At 39.9% G+C, this 14,238-nt stretch overlaps 1 protein-coding gene across 1 annotated transcript in view; it reads left to right on the forward strand.

The window, feature by feature from the left end:
- Window positions 1-14,238, forward strand: part of SMN2 (survival of motor neuron 2, centromeric) — a gene marked incomplete at its 5' end in the record, with an annotated part of 31,924 nt that extends 17,686 nt beyond the window's left edge. Inside the window, 7 exon segments of the mRNA NM_175701.1 lie at window positions 3,434-3,505; window positions 4,934-5,050; window positions 6,143-6,340; window positions 6,469-6,624; window positions 8,005-8,097; window positions 8,890-9,000; window positions 14,079-14,238. Coding sequence (NP_783632.1) covers window positions 3,434-3,505; window positions 4,934-5,050; window positions 6,143-6,340; window positions 6,469-6,624; window positions 8,005-8,097; window positions 8,890-9,000; window positions 14,079-14,126 — 795 coding nt within the window. The 3' untranslated portion in view covers window positions 14,127-14,238.

Raw genomic sequence — 14,238 nt, forward strand, 5'->3', positions numbered from 1 at the left:
ATCTGGTCCCATCACTTCATGGGAAATAGATGGGGAAACAGTGGAAACAGTGGCAGACTTTATTTTTTTGAGCTCCAAAATCACTGTAGATGGTGATTGCAGCCATGAAATTCAAAGACGCTTACTCCTTGGAAGGAAAGTTATGACCAACCTAGATAGCATATTAAGAATCAGAGACATTATTTTGCCAACAAAGGTCCATCTAGTCAAGGCTGTGGTTTTTCCGGTGGTCATGTATGGATGTGAGAGTTGGACTGTGAAGAAAGCTGAGTGCTGAAGAATTGATGCTTTTGAACTGTGGTGTTGGAGAAGACTCTTGAGAGTCCCTTGGACTGCAAGGAGATCCAACCAGTCCATCCTAAAGGAGATCAGTCCTGGGTGTTCTTTGGAAGGACTGATGCTAAAGCTGAAACTCCAGTACTTTGGCCACCTCATGTCAAGAGTTGACTCATTGGAAAAGACTCTGATGCTGGGAGAGATTAGGGGCAGGAGGAGAAGGTGATGACAGAGGATGAGATGGCTGGATGGCATCACCAACTCAATGGAAATGAGTTTGAGTGAACTCTGGGAGTTGGTGATGGACAGGGAGGCCTGGCGTGCTGCGATTCATGGGGTTGTAAAGAGTCAGACACGACTGAGCGACTGAACTGAACTGAATGATTGGTGATGTTGAGCATCTTTCCATGTACCTGTTGGCCTTCTGTGTCTTTGGACATACACATTCCTCCTTACTTTATTATAAGTGATACCTAAAATAATGTAAACACTGAAGTGAGTCCCCTGTAGGTAGCATATAGGTGTTTTGTGTTTTTTTTTAATCCATTCAACCAGGCTGTCTTTTGATTGGAGAATTTTGTTCATTTCCATTTTAAGTAATTGTTATGTAGGTTTCTTACTGCCATTTTGTTAAACTTCTGGAGGTCTCATAGTTCTTCTGTCTCCTTATTTCCTCTCCCTTTGTGGTTTGATCATTTTATCTAATGGTATGCTTAGATGTTTTTGTCTTTATCTTTTGAGTATTTCCTATAGATTTTGCTTTTTGCTTTGTGGTTACGAGTCTTACATATAATAACTTATATTTATAGTCATCTATTTTAAGTTGATAATGAGTTGAATTTGAATTGGTTCTAGAGCTATGCATTTTTATTCCCCTCCACATTGTGCCTTTGATGTCACATGTTACATTAAGCTTCATTCAGAGAGTACAGTGAGCTTGAGCCAGACAGAGAGGGTGAAAATGTTGCATCTGGCAGCCTCTGAGCATCTCCATAGATCCCTGATATGCACCAAACTAGAAGCCTTCTCCTCAAGCCTAATTTTCTGGACAAGCAATGGGCCTATTTCACAGAAAGACTGGGGTGTGTTTCAGTCTGTTATTGGTGCAGTCCCCTGGGGGCAGTAGCCTGCCAAGGACCATTTCTTTGACTGTTGGTCCTGTGGGACCCAAGAACATGTGCCCACCCTGGGCTGCAGCTGTAAAAACCTGTACACCAGACGTAAATTATTAGGCCATGAGATGTGCATACGTCCCCTGTGGGAGATAACTGGTGCTGTGGAGAGCAGCAGAGGGCAAAGATGGCCCTTGTAGGCTGGAGTGAGGCAGACAGCATAAAGACGGTGTTCCTCGCCTCTGGTCTCAGTGTCCTAGCCGGTCACCAGACAGATGATAAATTAAATGCCTGGGCTTCCCAGGTGGGGCTCTCGGTAAAGAATCTGCCTGCCAGTGCAGGAGAAGTAAGAGTCTTGGGTTCCGTCCTTGGGTCAGGAACATCCCCTGGAGGAGGGCATGGCCATCCACTCCAGTATTCTTGCCTGGAGAATCCCATGGGCAGAGGAGCCAGGCAGGCCACAGTCCATAGGGTCACACAGAGTGGGACCCGACTGAAGCGACTTAGCACGCATGTGTATCCTGCAGACCACCACTTTAAGATAAGCACATGAGCCTCTTACAGAAAGTCTGGGCACCTCTCAGCCAGCTGCTTCCGCACCGGTATTATGGGGGAGGAGGGGTTCCAAGCATGGGAACCCTTTCAGAGCCAGTCCTCAGTTCTGTTCCTTTGTGTGACTTGTAGATAAAAAACCCCTTGTTTTATTGTTGTTGTTTTTTAATAGTAACCCGTTTTATTTTTAATTAATGACTTTTTAATAAATTAAAATTTATTTGGGTCTTCGTCGCTGCACGAGGGCTCTCTCTAGTTGCAGAGAACAGGAGCTGCTCTCTGGTTGAGGGGCATGGGCTTCTCGTTGCAGTGGCCTCTCGTTGTGGAGCACGGACTTTCGGGGCACACAGGTTTCTCTAGTTGTGGTTCCCGGGCTCTGGAGCGCAAGCTCAGTAGTTGTGGCACACGGGCTTAGCTGCCCCACGGCATGTCGGGTCTTCCCAGGGCAGGGATTGAACCCGTGTCCCCTGCATGGCAGGTGGATTCTTATCTACCGTACCACCAGGGACGTCCCACTTTGTTTTTTAAGTTAGATGTTTTGGTGACTCATCTCTCAGTTACTGGTCTTAAAACTTGGGATACCTAATTTGGGGTTCAGACCTTTTCCTCCTCAGGAAGAAGATGCAGGTTTTTGCGTTTCCTCCTGATTGTGGGTCACCACGCCAGGAGTGGAGTTTATGGCAAAATTCTTCCTCAGCCTTTCCTTCCCACTTTTGCATTAAAACGCTTATTGTTTGACTTCACATTTTAGTATTTTATTGTATTTGTTTTATATCATTCTTTTGTTTTGTGTGACAATATGTCTTATATCCCTGATTAGACCATCTCTCCTGAGAACATGATTTCATGTACCTCTCAGTGAAAAGTGCTTAGTACATGGTGGGCGCTCAAAAATATTTCTTTTTGGATTGGATTAAATATAAATAAAAAGAAATAGCTTAATTATTTTAGGTATTGATTATTTAATATCACTGCCTTTTAAAATTAAAATTAATTGATAAATCACTTTTAATGGTTTGTATCTTTAAACATTTTGAGAATTCTTTTTTTGAACAATCTAGACACATTGTAAGGTCAAAAAGAAAAAATATTCTTTGGACCACAGAGTCAGTGGTTAGAACGGCCTTCCCAGAGTCTACATACAGCTGAGCTGATGGCCGGGTGTTTTCCCATTCTGCCAGACTGAACCCCTTCATCTGCTCTTAGAAAAGACTGAAACTTGGGTTACCCCTGAACAGATCCACTTATGGTTGGTGGATAAGAGTTACATTGTAGAGTATTTACATCATGGCACTCCTAGAACATTTCCTTGTGTCTAGCTTTGGGGGTAATGTCACATAATTTCTAAGCAAATGGGCTTCTTGTGATTTATCTAGGTTATAAAATACCCCTTTTTAGTGTGACATTATGTCTGGATTAACTCTTGTTCCTCACACACATTTTTGATGAAACACAACCAAACGTGAGTTATCTTTATTCTTTACCTTTCCCAGAGTGATGATTCTGACGTTTGGGATGATACAGCTTTGATAAAAGCATATGATAAAGCTGTGGCTTCATTTAAGGTATGAAATGTTTATTTATTCTTTTCCTTATTTCCTCATGTATACTCATTTGGGAAGAAATTGATAACATACACCAAAGTGTTACAGTACATATTATTCAGTTCTAATTTTGAAGATTAAAGGATAACAGATAAATTAATTAGCTTCCTTCAGAAGTTGGTAACCTGACCATATGTCATCTCTTTAACAGAGGCAATTTAAGTAGTTTTCAAACACTATTTTGAATATATTTACACTGTATCAAACTTTTGGGGTCTTCTATTTCAGATTAGTGGAAGGACAGTCTAAATTATACTTTTAAAATATTTAACAAACCCTTATTGAAATAATATTGATGATAAATAGCCGTAGTGCAGTAACGAGTATTTGCAGGTGTTTATAGTGTTCCTGGCACTGTTCCATGTGCTTTACATGCATTAAATTAATTTAATCCTCCCCAAATCCTATGAGGTATCAAGTGTTCCTGATGGTGATGAATGTCAAGAAAGACACAGTTCATTTGCAGGGTGAAGCCTGTATTTTTGCAACCTAAACAAGACTTTTACACAGTTGTCCAATATGATCATTTTCTCTGCTGTTGGAGGTGTTTAGTCTCATTGAGCATCATGCCTGGCCCGTCAGTAGTCTGGGCACAGCATACACTCCCCTGCAGAGCACCAAGTGTAGCGTCTGCTTCCTTTCCTGGTCACTCCTGTAGTATGAAGGAAAGAGGAGATCTGCATGTCATCCTTGATAACATGGATGAACTCTAAATTGACCAGTAACATGCTTTCCCACATACATTTAGACTGTCTGACTTGTATGACAGCCAGAGTTACCAAGAGAGTGCCGTGAAATGCAGATCAAAATAGGGCTGAATGTGGGATGGGTTGGTGATATTGAAGGGGGAAGTAGACTGAGTAAAGAAAAAGAACTGATGTGGGCAAGAGATAGTTTCCTTTTAGTGGTGGGGTTAATGTGAAGATATGAAATTGGTGGTCAGAAATATTGAACTAAGGAGAAAAGCCAGAACTAGATAATAGTTTTGGAAGTTTGTTAGCATAGTAAGCATAATTGAAGTAACAGGAATAGATGATCATAAGCAGGTAAAGATGGCAGTTCTTATTGGGAATGCCCAAGTTTAAAACTTGACGAGAGAAGTAATAAAAGCATTAGGGCTCTGCATTGCTATGTCATCAAAAATGCTGTGACTATCAAGAAAAATGATTGACAGAGAGGCTGAGAGTGGGGAGACTTGCTCGAAAGGGTCCTTAGAGCTGGTGATCAGTATATGATATCTTCAAGAGCAGTTTCTGTAGCCTGTGGGATGGTGACAAAGAGCCTCTCTGAGGTGGTAGGGCCTGGAGGCCACTTTGTAGTGGCTGAGTTACATTGTGACTTTTTAATAATATATCACTCTGTAACACATTTCTATTCACATTTTCATAGCACGCTCTGAAGAACGGTGACATTTCCGAAGCCTCAGAAAAACCAAAAGGCACACCTAAGAGAAAATCTGCTAAGAATAAAAGCCAAAGAAAGAACACCACAAGTCCTTCAAAGCAGGTTATTTTAAAACCACAAGATTTAACTTCTGAGCATTTCTTGTTACTGTCCTTATTAAATAGTATAAAATATCTTTAATTAAATGATTAGTACAGTGTTTTCCATTGACATGTAATCATAAAATTTCTGAAGCACCTCAACTTTTCTATTGTTCAGGAACATGCATGTTAATAAAACCATAAGGGATTAGGAGGGAATGACACATGCTAAATTCAGGACAGTGTCTACTGTATGTTGGGGTAGCGGGGAGGAAGGTGGTGCTTCATGGGAGGGGTACCTGAGGGTTACACTGAATTGGCAGTGTTTGACTTTTCTAAAACTGAGACGTGTCCTCCTTTTCCTTCAAAATCCTAAAACTGTTAATACCCAGGGACTACATATTCTGGGTAGAGTCGCTTCTCCTATTTAAACAGTCAACCTAGAAGGTAATTAATTATTTTGGCATCTCACTAGTAGCTTTAGTGTCCTCTTTACCAAGGGGGAGCTAAACTCTTCCCTGGTGGCTCAGAGGTTAAAGCGTCTGCCCACAATGCGGGAGACCCAGGTTAGATCCCTGAATCGGGAAGATCCCCTGGAGAAGGAAGTCGCAACCCACTCCAGAATTCTTGCCTGGAAAATCCCATGGACGGAGAAGCCTGGTAGGCTACAGTCCACGGGGTCTCAAAGAGTCAGACACGACCGAGCAACTTTACTTTCACTTTATGAAGGGGGAAGAGAGCTGATGTGTGATTGGGAACTTGCTGTGCGCTGGGCCAGGATACTGGACACTTGTCATGCTTCCCATCCTCTCTGTTTGTCACAGCACATGTGTGAGGCAGATTATACTACAACCACTTAACAGATGAGGAAAACACAGCTCAGAGTAATTAAGAAACTTGTCCATGATTATATAAATGACGGAATTATGTGGTATTTCGATTAGAATTCAAATTTATGTGTTTTGGGCCCCAAATCTTTTTCTCTGTAACATTCTGTCTCCCAGAACAGTTAACTGGAGACTCCCTCCTCCACCCCCAACTCCACCCCACTCAAACAGGATTACAGTTTACTTTTTTTTAAGAAATGTGTTTGTGTCTTTGGTTTCTTTTACAGTGGAAAGTTGGTGATAACTGTTGTGCCATTTGGTCAGAAGACGGGTGCATTTACCCAGCTACTATCGCTTCAATTGATTTTAAGAGAGAAACCTGTGTTGTGGTTTACACTGGATATGGAAATAGAGAGGAGCAAAATTTGTCTGATCTACTTTCTCCAACCTCTGAAGTAGCTAATATAGAGCAAAATGCTCAGGAGGTAAGGATAAAAAAAATTAGAATTCTTAGAAGCAGAGACTAGATGAGAAACTTTGATCCACTGAAGCTTTAAATTTTTCTCAATGATGCCTTTATAACAAAAATACGTATATTTCTTTCTCTTAAAAGAATGAAAATGAAAGTCAAATTTCAACAGATGAAAGTGAGAACTCCTCCAGGTCTCCTCTAAATAAACCAAATAACATCAGGTCGAGAGCTGCTCCATGGAACTCTTTTCTGCCTCCACCACCCCATATGCCAAGATCAGGCCTGGGACCAGGAAAGGTAAACTTCAATCCAGGAAAGGTTTCCCAGGACGTGGTTAACAGTATTGGAACCTTCAGCCCCTGCATTAAGTGAATTGTAGCTTTTCTCATTAAACTGTTGGGGTGTTTTTTTGGCTGTGGATGCAGTCCACAGGATCTCAGTTCCCTGACGAGGGCTTGAACCCGGGCCACCGGGACCACCAGAGCTCTCCCTCATGAAGCTTCTGTAGCTTTCTACACGTGTTGTGAATAGGTACCAAGAATTCCCTGAAAAGGAAATAAGACAGTAATGCCTTTCCCAACAATTTTTATTGAGTATACATGTTAGAGTAATAATTTAGCAAACTTAAATTTGAAAATATTTTATCATCAGCTGGATGTTGTAGTCTAGTTCCTTATGGCACTTGTATAAGGTATATAAAAATTGGAAGAGAACCCAGTATTTACATCTGGTACAGGTGAAATCCAAAGAAGCTCCCAGGTTGTTTTGTAGAGTAAAATGTAAATACTGTTTTTACTTATAGTTTTTTTGGTTATCAGTAACAAATAAAAAAGGTTTTTACCTTTGTCATAGAATCCAAATCCCTATCCAGTTGTCTTGTTAAAGCATTGATTTCTTCAAGCAATAATAATACTAAACATTTTTGTTAATCAAGCATGACATTAAAACTTTTTCTTAGGATTTCCTGTTGAGAGCTCCTTATTGAAATTTGTATTAAATTACGTTTTTCAGAATGATCAGACCTCTTAGTTTATATACATATAATGCTTTGTTGGTCTCAGGGAGCTGATTTCCTTGTTAAGGAAGAGGTTTATAGTTTATAATATATATTTTTATAATACATACTCTTAAGTTAGCATGTGTAACTGAAAGGACATCCAATAGATGATACAGTTTAGTTTATGAAATTGTGGGAGAGATAGTCTTACATGATTGAAACGTCTTGCTGAATATTTGATCTCTTGCTTACTAGATAATGAAAATTTTTCCTTATTTTGCTTTTACTTCCTGACTGTCTATATAGAAAGGAAGTGAGAAAAATCTAAATTTGTGAGTCTAGGGTCTTCCCTGTCGGTCCAGCAGTTAAGACTGTGTTTCCAATGCAGAGGGTGAGGGTTAGATCTCTTGTAAGGGAGCTGAGATTCTACATGCCCTACAGCATGGCCCTCCTTCCCTTCCTCCCGCACCCCGCCAAAAAAAAAAAGAATCTGTATGATGTCAGCATTTGGTATGTGAAATTCTATCTAACCTTTTTGATATGAATAATATAGATGTTATTCTGGGCAGCTATTTTGAATCTTTTGACCTTGGGTTTTTGGGGTTGTTTTTGTTTTTTTTTTTTTGCTTTTTACATTTTAAAACTGGTAAATAAATTTTCCTTTGAAATACTCTTTATAGTCAGGTCTAAACTTCAGTGGCCCACCGCCGCCACCCCCACCCCCACCGCATTTCCTGTCACGCTGGCTGCCTCCATTTCCTGCTGGACCACCAGTAAGTGCAAAAGAATTCAGATTAAACTGTACTTTCATACAGAGTTTGGGATTTAGCCAGAACACAGGTAGTTTGGAAATGTCGTTGTATACCATCCCTGTGGCCAGGTTCTGATGGGTAAAAGTTCAGGCTAAACCTTCGGGTTTTTCTTTTTAATGCCCAGACTCAGTCCTCTTAGGGACCCGGCTCTGAGCCCTGCTGTGCGTGCTTCCTTCCTGGCAGAAGTGTCTCGTTCTAAGGGAAGTAGCTCCTGTCTAGAAGGATTTAATGACACCATGCTTAGGGATCAGTGTTTTACCTTTCAAGGCATGTAGACTGTGGATAGCTAATGGTAGACTTTTAAATATCAGTAATAGGTGAAATACAAAGACAGTTGTTTTGGCAAACTGTGTTGGTGTGGGGGCAGTATAGATGTTCTAGCCAGAACCTTTACTTGAAATGCTATGTGGGTGTTCTTTGAGGAAAATCATAGAAGTATCTATCCTTGGTTTTTTACCTGTAGATTCATAATGGAACAGATAAATAGGTCTAATGAAAGCAAAATGTTTAAATATTTTATAGGATCTGTTGTCTTTTGGTTCTTGTTCAGTTTAATTTTATTGGTCTTTTTTTGTTATTCATTACTGGTTAGCTTTCTCCAAATCCCAGATTAAAAAAAAAAAAAATTTGACCAAGAGATGACATGGGATGTCAGGAAAGATACAACTAACATTGAGCATTCTGTACATGAAATACATTTCCATACTTTGTATTTTTGTCTACTGACTTTAAAGTATATCTTTCTGTTTCCAGATGATTCCCCCACCACCTCCCATATGTCCAGATTCTCTGGATGATGCTGATGCTTTGGGAAGTATGTTAATCTCTTGGTACATGAGTGGTTATCATACTGGTTATTACATGGTAAGTGATCACTCAGCATCTTCCCTGACGGTCACTTTGTGGTTTTGTGACTTTGTTTTGCTTGTAACTAAAAAGTGGTTTCTTACGTTAGGTAGATGCTTAGAGTTAAAAACTGTAGGCATTCCTCAGTGAAGCAAGGCATGTGACTCTTTTGGTTTCCTAGTACATACAAAAATTATGTTTACATTATACTGTATTCTAGAATGTATATAATAGCATGATGTCTTAAAAACAGTGTGCAAACCTTAATTTTAAAGTATGTTATTGCTAAAAAATACTAACTACTGTCTGACAACACAGTGGCCACAAAACCTTCAGTTTGAACAGTATAGCTATTTAAAGCTGCAGGGAGCAAAGGTTTGATCCCTAGTTGGCAAACTAAGATTCTGCATGCAACAAAGCACAGCCACACACAGAAGAATAGCGAAATTTGCTTTTCTTATTCATCAGTCCTTTGGTGGCCAGTTTCACTAAACTGAGTGACCGTTTACTTCAACTATATTCTTTCTAACTTCCCTAGTTAGTTACCACATCATTTCTTTCTCCCCTTTATAGACAGACTTCTTTAAAAAGTTACGTCTAGTTGTCCTCTTTGCTTCCTTACTTTGTTTCGTTTTTTCAGGTCTATCGGGTAGACTTCTGTCTTCCCCACTGTATTCAGATTTTTACCTCCAGATTGCTGACTCCGTTTTTCAGTTCTCTGCTTTATCTCTTACTTCTCAGCAATGTTTTGATCTATTTGACTACACTTTTTTCTCCTGCCTTCAATAACATGTTGTAGTCTGCTAGTCCTAAGTCTTCCTTCTCGGCTGCTCCTTCTAGACTCCGTAGACAGCTTTTCCTCCTCCACCCAGTATCTGTGTGAGATCCCTCATGCCCAATATATATAGCCCCCTTCTCGAGCTATAAACTCACTAGGTGACCTCATCTACTCCAGGACTTAAAATGCCATGTTTGTACTGTTAAATTCTCAGATGTTTAGTTCTGAACATCAGACTGGTTTATCCAGCTGGCTGTTAGGTGCATCTCAAACACATCTCACCAGCACCGGACGACGAGAGTCATCTCATACACTGCCGTTCCCACAGCCTCTGACGTCTCAGAAAGCAGTGACGTTGGTGCGCCAGCAGCACCACTCTCTCAAGGCACAGGCATGGAATTAGCATTAATTGATTCCTCACTTTCCTTCACTTTCTTCAACCAATTTGTAAGAAAATTCTGTTGACTTATGTCCATACAGATCTTGAATCAGTGCACTTTGCTTTCACTCCCCTGCTGTTATACCCATTCAGGATACTATCGTCTCTTTTAACTGAGACATAATCACTATTTTATGTATTATTTAAAATATTTATGCACTGCTTTGGCTGCACAGGGTCTTAGTTGTGGCCCTCAGGATCTCCGATCTTGGTTGTGGCGTGTGGGATCTAGTTCCCTGACCAGGGATTGAACCCAGACTCCCTGCACTGGGAGTGCAGAGTCAGCCACTAGACCATCAGGGAAGTCCCATAATTCACTCTTAAAAAGTACAATTAATTGGTTTTTAAATTGTATTCAAAAGGTACAACCACTCTCACTACCTAATTACAGAATATTTTTATTTTGCATTTTAAAAAGCCATACCAGGTAATAGTCACTAGTAATCTCCTCTGCACCCACCTCCTGGCAACTGCTAATCTGCCTTCTAAGGATTTGCTTATTCTGAACCTTTCATATAGATGAAATCGTACAATACACGGCTCTTTGCCCCTGGCTTCTTTCACTTGACCTGTGTTTCTTGCTGTTCCTCTGCTTTAGCGTGTATTGACGCTCCTGCCACTGCTGAATGGCACTCCACTGTGTGGATGGTACGACACTGTGTGTACCCATTCATCAGGTGATGGACATTTGGGTTGTCTCCTCTTTTTGGCTACAGTGAATAATTCTGTTCTCTACATTTGTCTACAAATTTTGTATGGACACAGCGGTTTTCCATTTTCTTGGATATAGACGTAGGAATGGAATTGCTGGCTCAAAAGACCGCTCTAGTGGAACCATTAGATGCTGTTTTCTGAGTGCATCATCCTGTGTAGCTTCACGCAGTGTGTGAGGGGCCTGTTTCCCCACTTCCTCACCAGCATGTATTGTGGCCTCCTTGTTGGATCATAGCCATTCTGGTGGGTGTCAAGTGATACTTTATTATGGTTTTCATTTGTATTTCCCTATTGACTGATGATGTTGAGCATCTTTTCATGTGCTTATTGGCCATTTATATGTATATATCTTTTTGGAAAACTGTTCAAATCCCTTACCTGTCTTTTTGGTTGATGAGCTGTAATAGCTCTGTATATATTCTGGATAAGACAACATCTCTCACCTAACTGCACCAGATCCCAAGTATTCTTTTTGCTTATGAAATCTCACGTCCCATTCTGTCAAATCCATTCTGCATACAGCAGCTAGAGCGATATTTTAAAATGTAAAGCATACCGTGTCTTTCTCTTTAATACCCTCTGATAGCTTCCAGTCACAGGCTAAACTCCAAAACCCTCGTTGTGGTTTGCAAAGATGATGCACCATATCTTGTCAGGTTCTTTGCCCACAGTTTATTCCCTGCTCTTCTTACTCAACTATTCTCCTGCCACCCTGGCCTCTCTTCTTGCTCACGTCCAGGTTTATACCTCTTCTGGACCTTTGCACTCATTATTCTTTAGTTTGGAAAGCTGTTACCCTACAGTTTACTTGCTGACTTGTTATTCAGATCTTAACTGAAATTCCATCTTGCCTAGAAATATTTAAGCTAGAAGAGATCCACCCTTCCTCTCTATTGTATCACCCCGCTTAGATTCTCTGTGTGGCAATTACCGTTTCTGGTATGATTTTCGTTACCTGTTTAACTGTCTCCCTCCAGTAGAATGTAAGCTCCATGGGAGCAGGGACTTTGTCTGTCTTATAACCCTTGAATCTCTAGAATCAGGAATAGTGTCTGGTTCAGAATAAGTTCATCATTTGCTAAATGTTAAACATTAGCAAGCTTCTTGCAGATAAGTTTTGTATGATATCTGGAAGTACCATTATTGGGTCAAAAAGTATAAACTTTTAATTAAAAAAACATTTTAATAACTTTTGATACTATTGACTGACTTTTCACAATTCTTTTCATGTGTATTGCCACGAGTGCAACTTGAAAACGTCTGTTTTGCCACAGCCTTAAAATAGTTATACACCGTATTGCTTTCATCTTTTATAACTCTGAAGAGCAGTTACAAATATGGATGTTCTGGGACTTCGCTGGTGGTCTAGTGGCTAACCTCCATGCCCCCAGTTCAGGGGGCCCAGGTTTGATCCCTGGTCGGGGAACTAGATCCCCCACACGGCAATTAAGAATTCACATACCACAGCTGAGCTCCCTCATGCCACAATGAAGACTCAGTACAGCCAAATAAATAAGCATATTTTTTAAAAGTAGGGATGTTCTAATGTGTTAGAATATATTTGATTTGAAAGATGACATAGATGAAAGTTAGAGTTGAAGTGAGTACAGTGAGTTAACTGTGCTCAAATATTCATATTTCATGTACTTGATTCAACTGTTGTTAAAACCTAGCAGATTTTCCATAGACTTTGTTGTTTATTTTTTTTAAATATTTATTTATTTGGCTTGTTGGGTCTTAGCTGCAGCGTGCAGGATCTTCCGTTGTGGTGCACAGACTCTCCGAGTTGCGGTGTGTAGGCTCAGTGATTGCAGCCTGCCCACTCCATAGCGTGCAGGCTTCAGTAGCTGCAGCTCGCAGGCTTAGTTGCTCCTTGCCATGGAAGATCTTAGTTTCCAGAACAGGGATTGAACCTGTGTCCCTGTATTGCAAGGTGAATTCTCAACAACTAGACCACCAGGGAAGTCCTCAGCAGACTGAACACCGGTCCTGATCAGCAGACCGCAGCTATTTCTGTTTCTTTCCACAGTTCAAGCAACAGTTCCTGGGAGAGGAGCCTTGTCTGATATATTTGCCACAAATTCAGTACTAAGCTATGATTAGTTTGTTCCAGAGAAAATGATCTTTACTTTTAGAGGCATTACTTGTGTATCTGTATAAATTAAAATATAAACGTAGGTTCATATTCAGAAACAAATTCCCATTTCCTAGGTCTTGGCATTTTTTTTCTCTTGGAAATTGTTACCATTAAACAGAAGAAGCTACTATTCATTGTCATGTTTTCCAGTGGCTTTACGTGTGTTTTAGAGACTGTTGCCTTCAGCTTGCAGTGCTTAACTGTTGCTCCACAGAAGCATACATGTTTGACAACTTTTCCATTGCTAACCTGTTCCCATATGAGCAACAGAGGTTTGGGTCTAGCTCTTAACCTATACCTTTTTCTTTTTCTAGAAATCCTAACAATGCAAATAAATGAGGATAATATTATTAAAATAACATAGCATAGGCTCTAACTTTGGTACTTATTACTAAAAAATCACTTTTAAATACATCTTATGGCCTCAAAGATAGAGATTAGTGAACTAGAAAGTTAGTGTATGTGTGGGGGAAGGTAGCAGACACCGAGGCCGGAAGCCAGGAGCAGGACTCTGTGCTTTGAGACCAGGAAAAGTGGCAAACATTCCATTCTTCACCTGTAAAGTGCCTCTGTCTAATGCCAAAACATTTTAATGGTTTTAATAAATGAGTATGACACATTGTATGTATATCTTAGACTTCGTGACATCTTGAGGAAATTGTTTACTTTAAAGCACCTTTCAGAGACTTCCCCAGATGTCCAATGGTTAAGACTTCTCCTTCCAATTAAGGGGTGCAGGTTTGATCCTTGGTGGGAGAGCTAAGTTTCCACATGCCTAGGGGCCACAAAGAGCAAAACAAAAACAGAAGCAATATTGTAACAACTTCAATAAAGTCTTTAAAAATGGTCCACATCCAAAAAAAAAAAACCTTTTTTTTTTTTTTTTTTTTAAAAAGTGCATTTGAAGGCTATAAACTTATTTTCTGATGATATTTTATTAAAGAGAATTAATGAAATATGTGAAACAATGTTTACTTCTATATAAAATGTGTATTCTGTTCTTCTAAATTCCTTTATTTTCCTTACAGGGTTTCAAACAAAGTCAAAAAGAAGGAAGGTACTCACATTTCAATTAAGGAGTAAGTCTGCCATCATTTTAAAAGAGAATCTTACTTTTATATGAATTTTATAGTTTGTGGCAAATATATGTTTGAAAATTAAAATGTTGAAAAGTAAAAAAGTTAATGT

This window comes from Bos taurus, chromosome 20 (assembly GCF_002263795.3).
Source record: "Bos taurus isolate L1 Dominette 01449 registration number 42190680 breed Hereford chromosome 20, ARS-UCD2.0, whole genome shotgun sequence".
In the NCBI taxonomy this organism is placed as follows: Eukaryota; Metazoa; Chordata; class Mammalia; order Artiodactyla; family Bovidae; genus Bos; species Bos taurus.